This window comes from Daldinia caldariorum (assembly GCF_022478825.1).
Source record: "Daldinia caldariorum strain CBS 122874 unplaced genomic scaffold F4812scaffold_12, whole genome shotgun sequence".
NCBI classification, from domain to species: domain Eukaryota; kingdom Fungi; phylum Ascomycota; class Sordariomycetes; order Xylariales; family Hypoxylaceae; genus Daldinia; species Daldinia caldariorum.
In genome coordinates, this window is record NW_025953048.1 from 164464 (window position 1) to 183246 (window position 18783).

General features: G+C 49.4%; 6 protein-coding genes across 6 annotated transcripts; 3 read left to right on the forward strand and 3 right to left on the reverse strand.

Moving 5' to 3' along the window:
- Nucleotides 1-627: 627 nt before the first annotated feature.
- On the reverse strand, nucleotides 628-4137 carry F4812DRAFT_433708 (uncharacterized protein). The gene is made up of 3 exons (XM_047934658.1): nucleotides 4019-4137; nucleotides 3281-3653; nucleotides 628-3128 (listed from the first exon to the last, which is right to left on the reverse strand). The coding sequence occupies exons 2-3, from the start codon at nucleotides 3490-3492 to the stop codon at nucleotides 1115-1117; spliced, it is 2226 nt and encodes a 741-aa protein (XP_047788641.1). The 5' UTR covers nucleotides 3493-3653; nucleotides 4019-4137; the 3' UTR covers nucleotides 628-1114.
- A 4634-nt stretch (nucleotides 4138-8771) lies between these two features.
- F4812DRAFT_433718 (uncharacterized protein) lies at nucleotides 8772-10064 on the forward strand. The gene has a single exon (XM_047934659.1). It carries the CDS (start codon nucleotides 9165-9167, stop codon nucleotides 9816-9818), a length of 654 nt encoding a protein of 217 aa, XP_047788642.1. The 5' UTR covers nucleotides 8772-9164; the 3' UTR covers nucleotides 9819-10064.
- A 225-nt stretch (nucleotides 10065-10289) lies between these two features.
- F4812DRAFT_460603 (uncharacterized protein) lies at nucleotides 10290-11136 on the reverse strand (the record flags this gene model as incomplete). The annotated part of the gene is made up of 2 exons (XM_047937715.1): nucleotides 10290-10874; nucleotides 10942-11136. 2 exons carry the CDS (start codon nucleotides 11134-11136, stop codon nucleotides 10290-10292), a joined length of 780 nt encoding a protein of 259 aa, XP_047788643.1.
- Nucleotides 11137-13038: 1902 nt separating this feature from the next.
- F4812DRAFT_433721 (uncharacterized protein) lies at nucleotides 13039-14435 on the forward strand. Its single transcript, XM_047934660.1, has one exon. The coding sequence runs from the start codon at nucleotides 13066-13068 to the stop codon at nucleotides 14323-14325; it is 1260 nt and encodes a 419-aa protein (XP_047788644.1). The 5' UTR covers nucleotides 13039-13065; the 3' UTR covers nucleotides 14326-14435.
- A 135-nt stretch (nucleotides 14436-14570) lies between these two features.
- Nucleotides 14571-16733, reverse strand: F4812DRAFT_75839 (DNA polymerase alpha/epsilon subunit B-domain-containing protein). Its single transcript, XM_047939385.1, has 4 exons — nucleotides 16572-16733; nucleotides 16195-16504; nucleotides 15143-16133; nucleotides 14571-15037 (listed from the first exon to the last, which is right to left on the reverse strand). The coding sequence occupies exons 1-4, from the start codon at nucleotides 16619-16621 to the stop codon at nucleotides 14817-14819; spliced, it is 1572 nt and encodes a 523-aa protein (XP_047788645.1). The 5' UTR covers nucleotides 16622-16733; the 3' UTR covers nucleotides 14571-14816.
- A 354-nt stretch (nucleotides 16734-17087) lies between these two features.
- Nucleotides 17088-18642, forward strand: F4812DRAFT_460606 (ribosome biogenesis protein YTM1; the record flags this gene model as incomplete). The annotated part of the gene is made up of 2 exons (XM_047937716.1): nucleotides 17088-17208; nucleotides 17267-18642. The coding sequence occupies 2 exons, from the start codon at nucleotides 17088-17090 to the stop codon at nucleotides 18640-18642; spliced, it is 1497 nt and encodes a 498-aa protein (XP_047788646.1).
- Nucleotides 18643-18783: the final 141 nt, after the last annotated feature.

Below are 18783 nucleotides of genomic sequence, written 5' to 3' on the forward strand. Positions count from 1 at the left end.
GTTGTGTTTGGGTGGGGTTTTGGTGGTTATTTTTGACTTTTTGGTGGTCTCCGGTGCGCCGTTTTTTTTTTTTGTTTTTTTTGTTTTTGTTCAACCCCCCCCCCCCCCCCCCCCCCCCCCTGACGATTACGCCGAAACCTGGTTGCATAAAACGAATCATAGCGTTCCTCTGGTTTCTAGTATTTTGCTAAGCCGCAGTGGTAGTACGCAGCATTTTGGGCACGTGAGAATGGCTGATCAATCAAGTCGAAATGTAAGCTTGTTAAGGTGGTGTATTTATAATGTTTATTCAACGTTCTCCTCATGGAGTAAATGCGAAAGGAGTAAAAAGATACCTAAGGCACCTAGGTATGAAAGATATCATAACTGAATGATTACAGATACCTAACAATAAGTAGGTGCTTGTTGTTAGGTAAGCGCCTTAAATTCCAACGGTGACGAATGAAAGGTAGGGCTGATTTGCCTACCAAGTAGGCAAAGCCCAATAGAGGTATAGGATTCCTGTAGGATCTGAATCTGCGGCGCCCTCTTATTAAGTGCCACACTACCTGCCTAGTAACAACCAGGGGTTGGAATATAGAAGGTCCTTAAGCCAATATCTATACCACCGACTACTATAGTTACCTTCAATCTTCAAAGTTATACTATTCTTGTAAACTCATTATTGTTATCTTCTAATTTTAAACGTAGCATAAACAAAGAATACAACCGTATTTATTGCCCACCGCCCGATGAAACATAGAGTTTGTACATCTTGACGTTGGTGGCGCTATTATTCTTCTCTATGGTATCATACAACGCACGTTGAAAATCAAAAGGAACCCCTTTTTGAGGCCCGAGCCATAGATTTAACAACAATACAGATGGATATTTGAGGAACTATAATTTTCCTGTCGCCTGTAATCCCGGCATTCCGATATCTTAAAATTATTCCACTCTTTCCTTTTTTTGCTTCTGTAGCCAGCTTTTTGTCGCGCTTAAAGAATGGTCCAGCCAGTAAATCCAAGTCGAAGTAAAACCCCTCTAGGAGGCGGACGAACGAAGTAGTATGCACAAGACTAGCTCTTAATTATTCTGCCATGTTATCGTAATGTTTAAGCGGCGAAGTGCATTTTCACCACCGGATTCTTGTGGCTTGTGTTCTCGGATCCCGCATACCGGGGATCAGCCCCCGTGTACCACATTGAATAGTTGCGACACGTTCGCAAAGATCGAACTCAACAGCTCGCACCATAACTCGCCTTTCCTCTGGTATAGTCCTCCTCGCATACGGCGAGAACGGCACACTTTCCCTTCGCCCTGACCAGCGAGCGTTACCTCCGGGACCGAGAGGGACCTCTTCCCCAAAGCTAGGAGATCCTGCAGTTAGTGTACCAGGGCTACCCGTAGAAAGTCTGCTCATATCAGTTGAGCTCGACATGGGGCGTCCGAATTCATCGCTGCCATCGTCCGCCTCCTCAATTTCCATTACCCACATGCTTATACGAGCTGCGAGTTCGCTATCCCACATGCCTTCTCTCCGCGAGCTAGTTCGTAGCAGTTGTATAGCTTGACGTCGGATTACGGGATCTCGACATTTCGTACCAACGACAAAAAGAGGGGGGACGATACCCAAATCCGCACTGAAACTTGGTTTGATATGTCGAGCGGTGTACTGCCCGCCAAAGGTGTCTGGATGAGTTGGCTGGTGATGGCAAAATTCTGGGTTCGGACATCGCTTCGCAGCAGCCCTACGCTCTTCGTCTCCAACGACTTCCACAGCTAGGTTGACGATATTCTTAAACTGCGGTAGGTGTGCATCGAATTGAAGCTCCGTATCGCTGAACGTCATGTAAAATAAAATCTCACCCATAATTTGGTTCATTTTCAGAACAGCAATTGCCGTTTTCTCTTGGTTACTCTTAGCTGGACTTATACGAGATGCCAGTATGGGTTCGAAGGCCCTGGACCAAGCGGCTAGCCTATCGGCAAATCCCGTACCATATTGTCTCAGAGAATTTGGGAGTACACCCATGGGGCTCATTGCAGTTGTAAATGTGAACATATTTTCTGTAAATCGCATCATCTGTTCACATAGATTATCCCACGCTAGTCTCGCTTCGAGTAACGACTGAAATATTTCTGGTGTTTGTGGCTGGCTTGTCAATGATGGTGAACCCACGTCGGAGGAAGGGGACATGGGGTGCTGGGCGTTTTGTGGACTAAGACGTATCACGAACGGTTGAGGGAAGTGAAAAGCCATATCGTAAGACTTCGCTTGAATGGCTAGTCTAGTAAACATCTGAACAAGGTCTTGCTCAACTGGCTCTTCGGGTTTAGGGAGAAAAGAGTTCCTACGCTCAGCACGTAAGTTTTCAAGTAACCGGAGGCCACTTTGAATCTGGCCAATTGCTTGTTTATGATCACCGATGAACGAGTCAAAGCAAGCTAGTAACACTGCTGCCATGAGACTCATTCTCTGCGAGGCTTGGTCCTGAGAAGTCGAAACCCACATCGAATTCAAAGCCAATGAATAATGTTTGAATGCGACCTCGCAGTGCCGGGCCGCATTGTCTGTCAGATCGACTACAGGAGCTGGTGAATTTGGTGGCGACTCCGACATTTTCTCCAAAGTTTTATAAAGCGCTCCTAAAGCGACGACTGAGTGCCGGATGGCTTTCTCTGAATGGCATTCTTGTAGGACACTCCGTGTCCAGAAGGACGAATCGAAGAACCCCGATAGCTCGCTAGCCGTACGCTCTCTAAAGAGTTGGAAGTACAAACCTTCTGTTGGGTCGAAGAGAAGCAAAGATGGCCGATGGACTGTTAATGAGCCAGATACTGGCGTCTGTGGGGGAGTAAAGCCCCCCGGAGATACATGTAGCTGCTGCTGTTGCTGCCTCTGAGGCTCTAGTCGTGCCAGTGCTACCGCTACAGTTGGTCGCGGTGGTGGCTGGGACCGGATTGGGCGGATATCATTGTGCACTGGCGTGATAGGAGCAACATCTCTAATATAGGTTTTGGGCGCAATCCGTCTCTCCGCTGAGACTAGATTCCTCGGAGGAGGCGGATAGCCAGTGCATTGTCTCTTAGACCGGACGCACTGAGTACATGCCGGCCGTTGCTCGTCGCATTTAATACGTCGTTGTCTAAAATTTCAAAGTACCTACTTAGCATCGTATACAAGACAAAGCTAATAACTTCCTGACATATAGGTAATGCAAAATAAAATGAAATTCATATGAGGTATGAAGTATGACATAAAAACCGATCATTATTGGTTTTGAAAGAAAACACGTACTTGCAATTGTTGCAACCTGTTTTGACTTTCGGCTTGCTGGTACGGCATCTCCTCTGTGGTCGTCCCTGGACTTGTGTTGTATCGGCCGAAGCCTGGGCCAGTCTGGACCGTGGAGCATTGCTCGTGCTCGTGCTCATCTTATCTCCGGTACTTCGATCGCCCCTGAGCTCCTGAGCAAAATCGGGTACAGCCGATTGCATATCAAAGCCCATGCAAAGGAGGCCAATTCGAAATATATCACGGAAAACCAGCAAATACGAATGCGCTTTCTCGAGGCGGCGTATTTAAGCGCGATTCGGTTTGGGGGACGGGTGAAATAGACAGAAGTGGAGCTGGAGGCAGGATCAAATAAGGAGGAATCAAGAAGCATCGACTGTTTGAGTGAGTATACCGACAGGAATGACACTAAATGTGGCGAATAATTTGAAACTAATAAATGATATATATATATATATATATATACGGGATGTACGGTTTTGAGTTGTGTAAAGCAGACTCTTGGTAGGCTCACTTTCTTGGAAAATGATTATAAATAAAATTGAATATACTCGTGTGACCAAGAGAGGTAGGTAAACAAAATAGAAGAAGAAGAGGAGGAATAATAAAGGAGAGCGGGTGGTTATTCGTGGTTATCCCCTTTGAGGTGAACGGCCAAGGATCTCTCTGCACGTTCTTGGAAACACTTGGTGGAGTTGAACGGACGGGATAGGGATTTTGAGATTGAAGAATCATACATACATAGGTGCCGACAGACGGGTATTTCTAGAGACAAGGGGGGAGTTGACCGGAGTTTTCTCTTAATGAAAGTACCTGGTAGAACGGCAAGCAAGTCCGCATCAAAAAAGTTAGGGTGATCTGGATTGGAATTTTTTGGGGGCTTAGATTGCGGCACAGCTTCTGTATATACATCATTTCTATCACCTAACTGTACCTACCTAAGGGTAGCGTGGGCATGCCTTCAGGCTAGTACCTGCCTTGCATGCAGTAAGCACGTACGTGTTGTACTTACCTTAGGCTAGGTAGGTAGGTACCTAGGTAGACAAACGTATGAAAAATATGAAAAATGTACCAATGATAATACCCGGCTAAGACGCTATAAGAGCTATAAGAGATGCTGTGCGAGTATCGATGCATAATGCGGACCGTATTTTGCTTTAGAAGTTTTGGGTACTTCAGACATACATAACAGGTAGAGCCCACTTAGCCCACTTACATCTATCCATGCAGTACCTTACCTACCGCATACCTATATCTACATGTGGACGTTACACATATTGGAGTTTATCGGTGAGGATGTTCGGTAAGGGCAAGGCATATCGACGATTTGTCATATTAAGACACATGTGAACCCCGTCCTCCCTTACAAACGCCATACCCAAGATCTTTTCGACCGATATGCCCGATTCCATGTCCTTGTCCGTAAGGCTGTTAGCTGCCCGGTTACCTTAAGTACCTACCTAACCTAACCTAAACTAGGTGCTTTGGCATTAAGCGTTAGCTGCTACGAAAAAATACATAGCATATTTCTACCCCTACCTGGTATTGACTCTTGATATAATACCTTATAAATGTATTATAATACACACCAAATGCTTTTCTATACCGTTGGCATAAAGGGTGATAATATTGGATGTAGTTTAAATAAGTTTAAATAAGTTTTCCTAACTAAAAGCGTCGCGATGTCCGTGTCGGCTGAGAGACGGCTAGCTGAAAGCAGGGACCTGCTGCAGGGGAAAAATTAGCTCTAGGTTAGAGGTTTGCTCTTCTCCAGGATTGCCGAGCCTCAGACCTACCATCATACCACCGTCATCAACCCTTCTCTCTCTCTACCTGAGGGAATGGTAATCGGGTGCGCCATTACCTACCTTAAACCTCTAAACCCCTGGCTACATACTTACACGTAGGTCGCCATGTAATCTTGGCATTCTCTAAATGGAAATGAAGAATTTGCATGTGTATATTGACCCCTATCTCAAAGCAAAAAAAAAAAAAAAGGTATGTCGTCTAATTTCAATTATTCCGAAAACTTTAAAGAGATCCGTCTTATACCTAAACCAAAAGTCCGGGGATAGAAACAAAAATCTGACTTATACGCGCTAAAGCTCGGAGTGAGGTGACTTACCTAATATAAGGTACAATACCAGGTACCTAGCTTATACCTCCAGGTAGGTACCTCTAATGTATCTGATATTTTGGACACCCTTCCTCTTCCTTTTGTATACTCTAGGTACCTAAAATACACGCCACATGACCATACGGGATTGAATCTACTTCCATCTTACTTTACCTCCACACCTACACATCTATACTACCAGGCTAAGAGTCCGTCCATGATCATCACTCCATCTTATCCTATTGCTTACTCCCATGAATAAGTCCGCACCAAGTTAAGCGATGCATTCATTTCGAGCGTTTGTGTGTTCTGCAAAGTGCAGAGTGTTGCAATTGCTTTACTCCCTCACTTTGTCTCAAATTGACAACCCTCTAACTTAGGTACCTAGTTAAAATACTACCTTGCGCTTTTGAAAGATGTTAACACCATCTTCCCACGCCCGGAACTGGGCCGTATATCCTGGGGCATGGCATGGTGCTCCAAGAGTTATAATCGTACCCACCAATTCAGCCCTACGAAGAAGCTATGATCTCCCCAATGATCCATCTGACTGCAGACTTTTATAACGCTGAGACCAATCGTTCTCCGCCAAAGTCATCTCTGCCAAGAAGGAACGCATGCAGGGTGTGGAAACCATCCTTTATCCTTAGGCCAATACGGAAGATGTCTTCATTCTTGTTCCATCAGCCCTATCGTGCGACCACGTCAGATATCTTGATTCGCCCATGGGTCCTACCGAAGATTGCATTAGTGTCTACCTGCATCAAGGGGGAGGCCGCCACTCTATGTTATAAGGGCGATTTTAAGTTCTGCATAGGATAAGGAGCGCCGGGAAAGAAGACGGCGCCAATTCCTTGATATACAAATTGGGGGCCTTTTGCAAAAAAGGCCGCCGATGACATGAATTCGCTCAGCCTCTTCCATGTCTTACCTTTCGCTGGTTAGATGGAAGCGACAAACAACGAGTCGTAGACCATAATGCAGCAGGACTTGCCAGCTTCTCCTATTACCATGGGGTTTTGATATATAGAATCGTGATATGCTATGCCATGTGTACAAGAAGCTACTCACAGAATTCTCGGTGTAATACCAAAGGCTTTCCACCCCCCGCTAAGGTACCTAACTTCAAACCAAGGCTCACACCAATGGTGATATATCTATTATGTTTTACATTAACGTAACGTGAGTAATATGGTTGGACTTGTGATACTTTCACAGACGCGAAGCTAAGCGCGAATGGCAAAAATCTCACCCTTTTAGGCTTCCACACCACCATATAATTATTCATATATTCATATAGCTTCTTCGAACTACCGCATCCCTCTAATATTCACCAAGATGCCTGACTCACAATCGGCAAAGTCGCGTTCTTACCAGTCGTTACGCTCCATTGGCATAAACTTTATTCGTGTCTCCCGAGATCTACATGTTAAAACGAGTGCTAACACCACTAACTTTTGCGCTCTAGGAACGTTCCGTGGTGAGATAATAGCTTCACCACGGCTGTTGTTTACTTACGCATTAATGATACCCAACGACGAAAGAAACTCATGATGGCTTCGGCCCTTTTGAATGGTGATACAACACCCCGCATGTATAGTCTTCCGAAGCCGTTCCAATTACATGTTATGTCTTAGGAAAATAATGTCCGGGGTCATAATCAGGGGCCTTTCAATCTGACTCAGATAGGCTATCAAGGTGGTACTACATAAGATGCAATCGGCCTGCTTCCGCTCTGCTGGTATTGCAACCTCAACATGCGATGGCTCTAGATCATAGCGAAGCGCTGAAGCCACCAAACTAAGATTTCACAACACCGGCTAAAAAACGGCAATACATCAGGTATGCAAAGTATGCATATCGGCGCAATTAAGTACCGTTAATCGCGGTCAGTAGGTACTTAGAGTCTTAGAATGGAGACTTGATGTTAGGCAAATTCCGAATAGTACCTGGGCAAACGAGGCCGCAGTATCTACATTAGCAACGATGCATGCGTTAGGTATCTATACTAATGAAATGACGACAGTTCCAAAACCAAAAACGTAAAGTGATGTCGTCTCGATGCATCATGTTACTCCGATTGCTTAATGCGTACCTAACATAAGGGCATAAATCTAAGGCCGAGATAATAGAGCGAGTGATAGAGCGCATGAACTCTCGACTCAGCCTCTTTACTAGGTTACTATGTATGTACTATGTAAGTGAAAGCTTCAATATTTCCAAGCTTCTGTGCAGCCACACGATCCTAGACGATAACATGTCTCCGCTTTTTTCCCGCTCTTGGCGTAACAGTAGTGACCGACTTTTTGCGCACTTTCCTGCGGAAGTCAACGGCCAGTGGGCCACCGAAGAGTCGGTAGATGGACAGATAACAAGCACCGCTAGCAAGGCGCAGCAACCCCGGACATGCCCGACAAAGTCCCCATGAAGCGGGACCCACAATGCGGCCCTTGGTCTGAAATTCAGATCTAACCTTCAGGTACCACGATGAACAAAATAAAAATAAAAAAATAACATGACAGGTCCATACCTGCTTTTTCCTAGGTACTTAAAGTATATACATTTATTGTCATAGCTATTGCTTATTGGTTTTCGGAAATCTGCCTTACAGTGGTTCTTGGCTACCTTTAGCAACATTCCAGCAACAATACTATTAGCTACCTTAGGTACCTACCTAGGTACTCAACCAAACCTCGCCTATCGACTTATAGGATAATGTGGCTGTGTCCGAGATTGTCACTATTTGCTTCAACGATGCCGCTCTAGACGAACGTGCAGAGAACAAATGAATGGTATTATTGATTATGATGCGAATATGATTCATTCAACTGGTGTGAGTCGAAGGAATCGAATCGAGATGTCTAGACCAGGGGAGGGGGGGGGGGGGGGGTTGAGAGTCCTCGTGCGAAACAAAGTCATGAGGAGTCAATTACCATGGCACAACACAGATGCAGGTAAGTCGGACTCAATCAGGAAGATAAGTACATATGACGATGAGTATGCGGCTCTTTACTTATTGATAATTTCAAGGTGAGTTTTGTTTCGTCAGATGCTCCTGTCTGGGTCGATGAATGCTGTGTTTCATCGTATCCGACGACGATGTGACTCGATCTTTTACTTTTGATGAGTCCAGTAGAAGTAGCAAATACATAAAACATACATAGTACAATACAATAGAAGCTTAAGAGCCAATGACATGCTGTAGAACAACGCTCGGCATGTTCCAGTAGCTGTACAGTAGCTGTACATAGCCATACCTAGTATATCGAGGTCCACTCTAGACTAGCTTTGATTAGATTATGTACCTAGGAGGTAGTTAACCTGTTATTGTATTGTATTGTACCAAGATAAGGCCCTAAGGAAGGCCAGATAACAGCAACCCCTGCAGAAAAAAAACAAGTCAAGCTTCCAGTTGAAAGTTTGATTCTACCTAACCACCGACATCGTCGCCCATTCGCATTCCAGAGCTCCCGTTTAAACAGCAAGACTCACCGAGGACAGAGACCTACATATCTAGTCAATTCTCGAGAAGCGGTAAGGCATCTAAGTTTCAATTGGCTGCTCTAGCTAAGCTATATTGACAATTTGTTTTGCCCCTCTTGAATCGCGATTTCACAAATCGCAGAACTTCTTTTCGTCTGTGTCCCGTCCCGCCGCTTCCCCCCCGCCCCGTTTAGTCTCCGATACATAGCCAATCGCCGCGATTCCAGACCAAGACATACACTCACACATACATACAAACACTCATATACACAACGTAACAAATACGCAATGGCGTCCTCGCCATCACAACCACCACAACCGACGGCGTCGGCACCGCCACAGCCACAGCCACAATCCCCCCCCGGGGCGAACCCTTTCGTCCACAACGTCGCGCTCGGCGTGACCCCCATCGCCCTGCTCGCGCTGTTCCTGCCCCCGCGCCGGCTGGACCTGCGCGCCGCGATCCTCGGCGGCGTCGCGCTGTGGGGCACGAACCAGCTCGTCGCCGACTACAGCGGCACCTCGTCGATGCAGCGCATGGCGCGCCGCATCGGCTCCCTGTCCGGCGCCGAGCTGCCGGAGAAGGCCAAGGAAACCCAGGCTCGCCTGCGGGCCGAGCGCGCGCGACGGGCCGCCGCCACCGCTGCCGCCGCTCAGGAGGGTCTGCTGATGGAGGACCAGAGGAGGAGGAGGATGGCGGAGGAGGAGGAGGAGCGGAACAGGAGGAAGGAGAGGGGGCTGTTGGAAAAGGTGTGGATGGGCGATAGCGACGAGGACTGGAAGGCGAAGAGGGATCAGCGGGAGAAGGAGGCGCTGAGCGAGGGCGGCGGCGGGTATTGGGGTCTGATTGTCGATCAGGTATCGGAGGTGTGGAGTCAGGGGGTGAAGAAGAAGGACGAGGAGGGGAAGGAGGATAAGGAGGGACAGTCTAAGAAGCCTTGATTCCGGGTATGCGCAAAGGGAATCTCCACCCTCCCATGGGTTGGGAAGAGAGTTGGCGGGCTAGTTACCTGACTGTACGTTACGAGAGTTGCATATACAAACAAACATATATGGGGGGGCATGGACGACTGGAGTTATTGCAGGTTTCATGGGGGGTTGGAAGCATGTACCTCCTAAGGCACATAAAATAGGTATGGATGAATAACACGACGCATCTCTGTTAAAAACTACAACATGAAATCATCAAAGTCCTTTAGAATCTGCTGCTCGTAACCATACGACAACATCGAGAGAGGAGTCATGAATGAACCTTCATAACATCACAGTTCATACGTTCTCGGTGATTTCAAAAAATTTTCCACGCCTTCAACGCCTTCAACCCATTCCGACGGAGGAAAAAAGCAGCCACAACCTTAGGCGTAGTGTAGGTAGGTACCTAAGTTAAAGAAAAAAACTCCCCTTTTCCTTTTCTCACGCCGCATGTTGCGCGGACAAGCCCCTAGGAGGTTTCCTCCTGTCCGCCGCGGCCTTCAGCATCATGTCCCTCTTTTTGCGGATGCGCGCGACATTCTTGGCCGTGCGGAGCTCCTTCTTCGCGGCGCGGGCGCGTGCCTTGGCGTCGTAGTCCTTCACCCACCGGTCCAGCAGGGCCTGGACCTCGTCGGCGCGCTCGCTCGAGCCCACCGCGACCCCCAACTGCTTATGGATAAAGTCCCGCTGCCGCTCGATCAGGCGGAGCCGCCGCCGCGCCTGCCGGTTCAGCCCTTTCTCCTCCTCCTTCTGCTTTCCCCCCTTCTCCCTGTGCATGTTGTCGTCGTCGGCGGCGCCGGCTTTTTCGGGGATCGACTTCGGGTCGATGGGCGTGGGCTCGGTGTCGATCGCGAAGAGAGGCGCGCCGTTGTCTTCCTCGTCGCTCTCGGCTACAGCTTCTTCTTTGGCGGCGGCTTTCTTGGATTTCTCCTCCTCCTTCTTTTTGGACTTCTCGACTTTCTCTTCCGATTGCTTCTTCGCCTTCTTCTCCTTCTTAGGCTTGACCTCTGGCTCGGGCTCGGCCGACTAGGGGGGATCCGATTGTAAGTATTGCATGTCATGAAAGTGCCGAGGGGAATCAAGAAAAACTCACGGATTCCTCAACTACTGCCGAGGTATCTTCGAGCTTGCTAGGCTCATCCTCCAACTCCTCAGGTACATTCACAGGCTTCGTCTTCTTTTCCTCCTTCTTATGCTTCTTCACCTTGTCCTTGGAGACCTTCTTCTCATGCTTCTTCTCAGGCTTCTCAGCCTTGGTGTGTAGCTTCGCAGCTCGTTCCTTGGCCATGATGCTAGTAATGCGCCAGCACTGTAAGTTTCGTGTTGAAGTAATAGGAATTATTCCAGGGGAAGGAAACAATCGGCGAGAGAAGCGCAGAATAAATAATGGCGGGCGGAAATAAGCACCAAGCATTGGAACTCTTTTAAGGAACGAACTAGTGAACAAGTTGCATGCAACAAATGTTCCAAGAAAAAAAAAAGTTACAGGTACAGCTATCTTATCAGCAGATCTTTAACGGTGCCTGTTAGCTCTGGCAGTTGCGGGGTGCACATATTAATGCCAGGTACTAAAATACAACCAATCAATGCAAGGTTGGCCGTTAGGTACTTGGGTACTATCACCATTAAGTTACAACAACTTCTGAAGTCTACCCCCCCACCCCCCCCCCCCAAAAAATAAAGCCATTATCAGGTCCCTCTCAAATGAAGGAATTAAGTAGGGAGTAGAGTGATACTTTTCCCATATATTTGAGCAGGAGGAGAGGGGTGATCTGTATCTAAATTCAGATGTGGTAATAAGCCTTATATAAGGACTCGGCAAAAGAAAGGCAAACCAGTGTTCTGTCAGGCCAGTACGACGTAAGATAGACAAGAAGAATAGAAGCCGATATAGAAGGGGTCGGGTACATACCTATGTACCTATATATTATATTTCCCAGAATTATATATACGTTTTACAGGCGTCTGAAGCATGTTCCGTCAGTGTTGGCGGCTCACAAGTATTGACCGTGTATGACAGTTTTAGGTAGATATTAACTTAACTACCTCCTACAGGGGCTCTCAACACTCAACATAGACAGACACCTTGCGCTCAAAAAACTGGAGGGAATGTGACATATGTTATTTTCAGATTTGTAGACGGGACGTCTAGAACCGGGGGCAGCTTTGAAACCGAAAATCAGGGAAACACCCGCCATATCTTAGTTGGAACCTTATGGTATATGTAGACCACGTGCTTAAGGAAATAAGACTCCGGCCTCGCCATTTCCATGCTGGATTTCGTTATCATTGAATTTCATATTGGCAGTTGCCTGCCTGCGGACGGTAATCTAGCAACTGCAACCAACCAACAGATAAGAGGTAAGTAATTGTGCCTTCCATCAAAGTGACGGTGCCATATCTGTTGTCTTATACGTCCTCCAACACATTTGCAAACTTTACCTCCTCCTCCTCCTTCTTCTTCCTTCATCATCCATATCCTAGGTACCATCCCTCCAACTTGACGACTACTTAAAACAGGTACTTAGCAATCGTCAAGCGACCACGGCTTGTTCATTCTTTCCCTAGCTTTTCCTACTCTTACTGGTGCCGACGCCTCGTCTCTGACCTCTAAATACCACGGCACCTTTGTTAACTTATTTAAACGGTTACCACCAGTCCACCCAAATCTCTCTTGAATGAAACGTGCCATTCATTTTATGCGCGACATCACTTAGAAAACTTAACGATCACACCTCCAACATTACTCTTCAAGCGTACGCAACGCCTCCTTTCCGTTTCTTCTGTATCTTCTATAACATTTCGAGTTTAACTAACCATTCTTGTGCTCTTTCTCTAGATTCATCCAAATAAATTACCACTTCCATTGTTCTCGGAAATTCGTTGCTTGAAAGCCTCAAACACTGGGCGCCATCCGCATTATTATATGTAAGATAGTACCTTTTTATGACTCTTTTGGGCCCTGAACTAACCTGTACTTACTAGCAGCATGCCTCCCAGAAAAGGGAAGCGTACGGCGGATAGGAGCACTGCTCCTTCTGACGGTAGTCCGCCCAAGCATAGTAGACCTACCGCCGCAGAAAGGCGAGATCAACGAGCCGCAGAGAGGGCTACCAAGAAGGAAGCTGCTCGTGAAAGAGAGGCGAGTCGGCTCCGTCGTGAAGCCGAGATGGTTGAACTACCACCTCACCCTGATGATGATCACTTGGTATTACCCATGACTCAAAAGACAAGCCGAAAACGTTCGGCCAACACAGCCTATGACGACAGCGAGAGGAGCAAATGCCCCAAGATCCTCAAGGATGGGAGCCAAAAAGAGGTCTCGCCCCTCTTGCCTTGGGAGCAGGACAAAAGTCTCGAGCAGCCACCTTCACCCGATATCCTCGGGCTCGAATTTAGGCGTTTGAGTTTAACCCCTATCGAGGCCCTGGGCATTCTTGGCCGGCTGCCTGCTGAGGTTCGTGACGAAATCCTGAGATACATGTTGCTTTCCCCCAACGATATTCCGGTCTTCAGGGGCTGGACCCGTGTATTCGAACGTATAGGACCGAAATTGGACCTCTCAATCCTCTACACATGCCGTTTATTGTGGTTGGAAGGACTCCGCATATTATATGGCGAGAACACTTTCCTCTATGATATTCGCGACCCTCCTGATTATCTGGGGATAATGGACGAGTTAAAAGGCCGCGTATATACCAAGGACAGAATACCCATTGATAAATACGGGCACCTGATGCGCTATCTCAAGATCAATGCCCCGTATAACCGCTTGAATAGCTTCGTTGTCGACAACTTTCGCAATGCTATCCAGAAATTTGTTCCTGGAAATGGCCTAGCTGAGCCGGCACGCATCCATACATTGACGCTTAAATTACCGGCAGTGAAGGTGAAGAAGATGGGGATCAAGGGATGGATTGAAAATCCAAATGAAGTGCCTGCCACCAAATTATTCGACAGGTTCTCCAATACTAGAGAGCTACTTATGCTTCTCAATGTCCAATACATACGCATTCTAGCCACGGATAGCGACGCGAACTTGTATGAGAAACTAATCGACCTTCGATGTTATTACATGCAGAAACAAGCTCAAGAAGACAAGGACAGAATCCTAGTCAAGGATGCCAAGGGTGCCGAGGCCTATTTCCAGGAACAAGTCGAGAGAGCGAAGACGCAGATCTACATGCTGAAATTTACGGTTGAAATACTCGCTGCAAGCTGCCCACAGGAAAGGGATTATGTGCAGTCTATTGGCTGGAAGTTCATAGGGGTGGAAAGGAAGAAACGATACGTGGAGAGCATGTATATGGACGGCGCACTACCGGATGACTTTAGTGGTCCCCCTACACCGACTTCGTCTCAAGGATCGGAAAGTCCAAGTATTAGGCCTATGTTTACCGAGGAGCAACTGGATAGAGCGATCGCCGGAAGCGATGATTCGGAAACTTCCAGCGATTCAGAAAGTTCTGATCATTGAGATCAAGGAAGACACCTCATTATGAGCATCAGAATTTGGATGGACTAGGAGGTTTTAGGAGAGTCCAAGACGGTACATCCGAACTGGTTCTCTTTATGCTCATTAGCACATGTCTTGCATAGCTTTCGCGTTGTATTACTTGCGTACATTGGTTTCAGACGCTGATTTTATGATATGGTTTAGGCCTAATAACTATCCCCTTTCAATAGACGAAAGGTCTTGCCTCGCTTGCACCGAGTTTAATTGATTTTTCTAATAATGCTTTAAGCTCCCCCAACCAACGCCATGTAATTATATGATAGATGGCTGCTAGTCCCTACCCATAAACATCCTTGGGTTTCTTGCTCTTCAACTTTTGCTAGGTACTTTATAAATGGATATCATCGGTAGGAACTTTTTATTTTGGGGTTTCCTCCCATCCTATTAATATATCTTCGCGTACCTAGTTACCTTTTAACTCGAGCCCGAGACGCAGTCGTAGCCGTAGTCTCCTAGACCGCGGCAATCTTCACCTTGGTGACTTCTAACGTCTCGGTGTCTACCAGTACTATCTCCTGGGTATCCGCAAAGGACGGCACGGCGACGAGCCGGACGGTCTGGCCTTCCGGGCCCGTGATGACCTTGGTGCCGAACCCGGGCTGGCAGCCGGCGAAAAAGAGATGCGGACACGTCTGCATGACGAACGGGTCGTCTTCTTGGAATGGGTAGCTCCCTAGATGGGGGAGGAGGGGTTGGATGGTTAGTATGGATCAAGGGATAGAGAAAAGAAAGAATAGGGGAAGGGAGAAGGAGGGAGAGGGAGGGAAGGAAGACATACATAGCGTGTCAGGCGCCGTCGGCGCGCAGCACCGCCACCGGCACATGGCCTCCATCATGCCGAGCCGATCGTTGCTATCGACGTACTTGCAGATATCGTCGACGTTCTGGCCGGCGGTCCCCAGCACGCGCCAGCCGTCGACCTCGCCCTCCCAGGGATTCGTCACGGCGTCGAACCACCCGGGTTCGGCGGCGGTGTTGGTGTTGGTGGTCGGGGGCGCCGTATACGGCCGCGAGTGCGGGAACATGGCCGGGTGGACGGGCTGCTGGGGGAAGCTGGCGTTGGCCGGGTCCTGGGCGCCGGGGAGCAGGGTGACGGGGAGGGAGGGGAGCAAGGCGGCGAGGAACTCGTCGAGGAGCTGGGAGGGTAGGGGGTTGTACGCGCTGCTGTCGTAGCCGTATTTCTTGTGGGCCTTTTTTTCCGTCGTCGCCGAGTCTTCGTCGGCACCAGGTCGTCGGTCCTCGAGCGAGATCGAGTTACCCGCGATGATCAGCCGGCTTATCTGCGAGAGCTCCCGCTGCGCCGAGGGGTCGAGGGTCTCGCCCAGCAGGAACTCGAGGAGCAGGTTGAGCTCGATGGCGTGCGAGGCGTCGGTGCCGGAGAAGCCTAGGCCGGAGACGAGGGCGATTTTGCGCCCGCTTCTCGCCTTGGGCCTGTTATCGTCGTCGTCATCGTCTGCCATTTCGGTATCTTCGTCTTTGACTTTTCTCTTCTTCGAGGAGGAAGAGACCTTAGTATCTGCGGGAGGGTCGGATAGCGCCCAGCGTTCCGGTTGCGGGGCTAGGTCGGGGAATTTCAGGTCGATGACTTCGAGCTCGCCGTTCACGTTCTCGGTGCCTATGACGGCGATAATGCACCCGGTCACGAGGAGCACGGAGTTTAGTATGTCGCCCACGAGTCGTATCCTACCGGACTCGTCTTCTAGGGTGACGGCGTCGGAGCCGTCATCTGAGTAGTACTTCTTATTCGAGATGGGTGCCGAGAGCCATCGCTGGTGAAAGTTAGATTATATGAGTCAAGTTATGGCAGTTTAGCAGTTCGACCACACATACATCCTTGGATACGTCTTCGAGAATATTAGGCTTTAAGGGCATGTCCATGTAGACGGTTCCTGAGACCCAGCACAACTGGCCTTGCCTGATATCCAACACTCTCTCAACCTTCTGAACCGGCTCATTACCGACGAGCGTGTCATCCCAAGCAGCGGACGCCAACTGTTCAACTGCAGGCTTGATCTTAGTGAGCCGTAGGAAGTACATATCGGCGAACTGCTGCCGATACGGTTTATCCTTATCCAGCTTAAAAGAGTGTAATGGCTTATAGTTAGACGAAGCTCTTTGGAGCTCATCCCCCGTCTCGCCCCTGTGAACGATTAATATCTATCCGCAGCCAGAGACGAATTTAAATGAAAGGTCGAAAAAGAACTCACGAAGGCTTCCGGAGCATGTTTCCGGGTATATCATCCAACGAAGTCATCATAACAACCTTATGATTAACATCCTCGACCTGGAATTAGGAGAAAGCGTGAGTCTAGAAAAAGTGCACAGAAAGACGCGTTCACCGAACGAAGACGCGTTAATTGATATGTGGCTTGATTGGTTTGAGGGTCTTGAGGTGTGGCTTTAGCTCATGTTATGATTTGACAGTTGATTGGTTTGGACCCCTGCATCGCGGGGTAAGGCTGATAAAGGTAGATATGTATGTAGCATGATGTCTAAATGGCTGGATGGGAACTTTTCCCAATTCTATCGATAAGGAAAAAAAAAAAGTTCCAAACGCTAATACCGACTTACATACCTATACCTAGGACCTTATAGGCCCAAGATTTATTCAACATTGAAATATTGGCGATATTTTAATAAATCAAGTAAATATACTTTGCACTTTTATTCCTCATAATTACCAATTGCCTGCCGTATTGAGAAACATCTCTTAATTAATCGCTATGGACTCGTCTATAGGCCGGCCAGCGCTGGCCGAGGTCCAGCAAGTCCGGGTCAATTTCACAACGACGTCGCCAGATTTACAATTACCAGAAGGCCGAACCCAATTGCTTGTCCCAGCAGGTCAGTTTTTAATTTCCCAACACTTAGATCCCGATTCTAACTGGTATCCCTCGCACAGATATAAAACGATATGGCCTCTCCCGCGTCCTCAACTCCGAGTCCATGCTCAACACCTCCTCGCCCATCCCCTTCGACTTTCTCATCAACGGCAGCTTCCTGCGCACCTCGCTCGAGGACTACCTCAAGGCCAACGGGCTCTCTGCCGAATCCACAGTCACCCTGCAGTACGTCCGCAGCCTGATACCCCCCGTCTTCCAAGCCAGCTTCGAGCATGACGACTGGGTCAGCGACGTCGACGTCCTGTCCGACACCTCGCGCGCCGGTCTCTGGAGCCCCGACAACAAGTTCGTCACCGGCCAGGACCGCATCCTCTCCGCCTCGTACGACGGCCTCCTAAGGATATGGAGCAAGTCCGGAAACGTGATCGCCACGTCCCCCTCCGGCAGCCTCGGCGGCCACACCGCCAGCGTCAAGTCCGCCAAGTTCCTCTCCGCCTCGCAGATCGCGTCCGCCGGGCTCGACCGCACGGTGCGCATATGGAAGTACACCGAGGCCGACGACTTCCTCTCCGGCACCCTGAAACCGTCCCTCGAGCTGTACGGCCACAAGGCGGCCATCGAGGCCATCGACGTCCACGGCCCGTCCGGTCGCGTCCTGAGCGCTGCGAGCGACGGCACCATCGGTCTGTGGACGACGTCCAAGTCCAGCGCCCCCGCGGCCCCCGCGGCCCTCCTCCCCGGCGCCAGTATCGCCTCCGCCTCCAAGAAGCGCAAGATCGCCTCGTCCTCGCAAGCGCCCCAGCGCGGGGCCCTATCCCTCACGCAGCCGCACACGTCGGGCGCGTCCGCGGCCATCTTCGACCCGGCGGACGCGACGGTCGCGTACACGGCGTCTCAGGACCACACCATCCGCACCATCGACCTGACGACGAGCAAGGTCGAGAACGTGATCACGACCTCCCACCCCCTGCTCTCCCTCTGCGCCATCCGCCGCGCGGGGAGCTCCGCGCTCCTCGCGGCCGGCACGTCGGCGCGGCACATCACGCTGGCGGACCCGCGGGCCGGCGCGGCCGCGACCTCAGTGATGACGCTGCGCGGGCACCGCAACATGGTGGCGGGGCTCGCGCCGTCGCCCGACAACGAGTACAGCCTCGTGTCGGCGTCGCACGACGGCACGTGCCGCGTCTGGGACCTGCGGGGCGCGCGGGCGGGGACGCGGGCCGAGGGGGGCGGCGCGGTGAGCGAGTCCGTCTACGTAATTGAGCGGGAGAGTCTGAAGGGGAGAAGTGGTGGTGGCGCAAGTGCAAGTGATGTCCCGGGTAGAGGCGCAAAGGTGTTTGGGGTCGCGTGGGATCGGAGCTGGGGGATTGTGAGCGGAGGCGAGGATAGGATGGTGCAGGTTAATAGGGGGAGGGATTTACTTGCTGCTGATTAGGGAGGAGTGGAGTGAGGAAGAAAGGCTGTATTCAGAGAAGAGACGGAGTGAGGATGGTATTATATCTGGTGTTTAGAGAAGAGAAGAGAACGGCAGTTATACCTCGAGTGAAAAAACGTGGATGAGTACCTGTCTAGGATA

Bases quoted from the DNA above. Each gene is read 5' to 3' on its own strand.
- F4812DRAFT_433708 (XM_047934658.1), bottom strand. From the start codon at position 3,492: ATGGGCTTTGATATGCAATCGGCTGTACCCGATTTTGCTCAGGAGCTC. The intron at 3,129-3,280 runs GTACGTGTTTTC...TTGAAATTTTAG, and splicing joins ACAGGTTGCAACAATTGCAA to ACAACGACGTATTAAATGCG.
- F4812DRAFT_433718 (XM_047934659.1), top strand. From the start codon at position 9,165: ATGGCGTCCTCGCCATCACAACCACCACAACCGACGGCGTCGGCACCG.
- F4812DRAFT_433721 (XM_047934660.1), top strand. From the start codon at position 13,066: ATGACTCAAAAGACAAGCCGAAAACGTTCGGCCAACACAGCCTATGAC.
- F4812DRAFT_75839 (XM_047939385.1), bottom strand. From the start codon at position 16,621: ATGATGACTTCGTTGGATGATATACCCGGAAACATGCTCCGGAAGCCT. The intron at 16,505-16,571 runs GTGAGTTCTTTT...AATCGTTCACAG, and splicing joins AACATGCTCCGGAAGCCTTC to GGGCGAGACGGGGGATGAGC. The intron at 16,134-16,194 runs GTATGTGTGGTC...AACTTTCACCAG, and splicing joins TCGAAGACGTATCCAAGGAT to CGATGGCTCTCGGCACCCAT.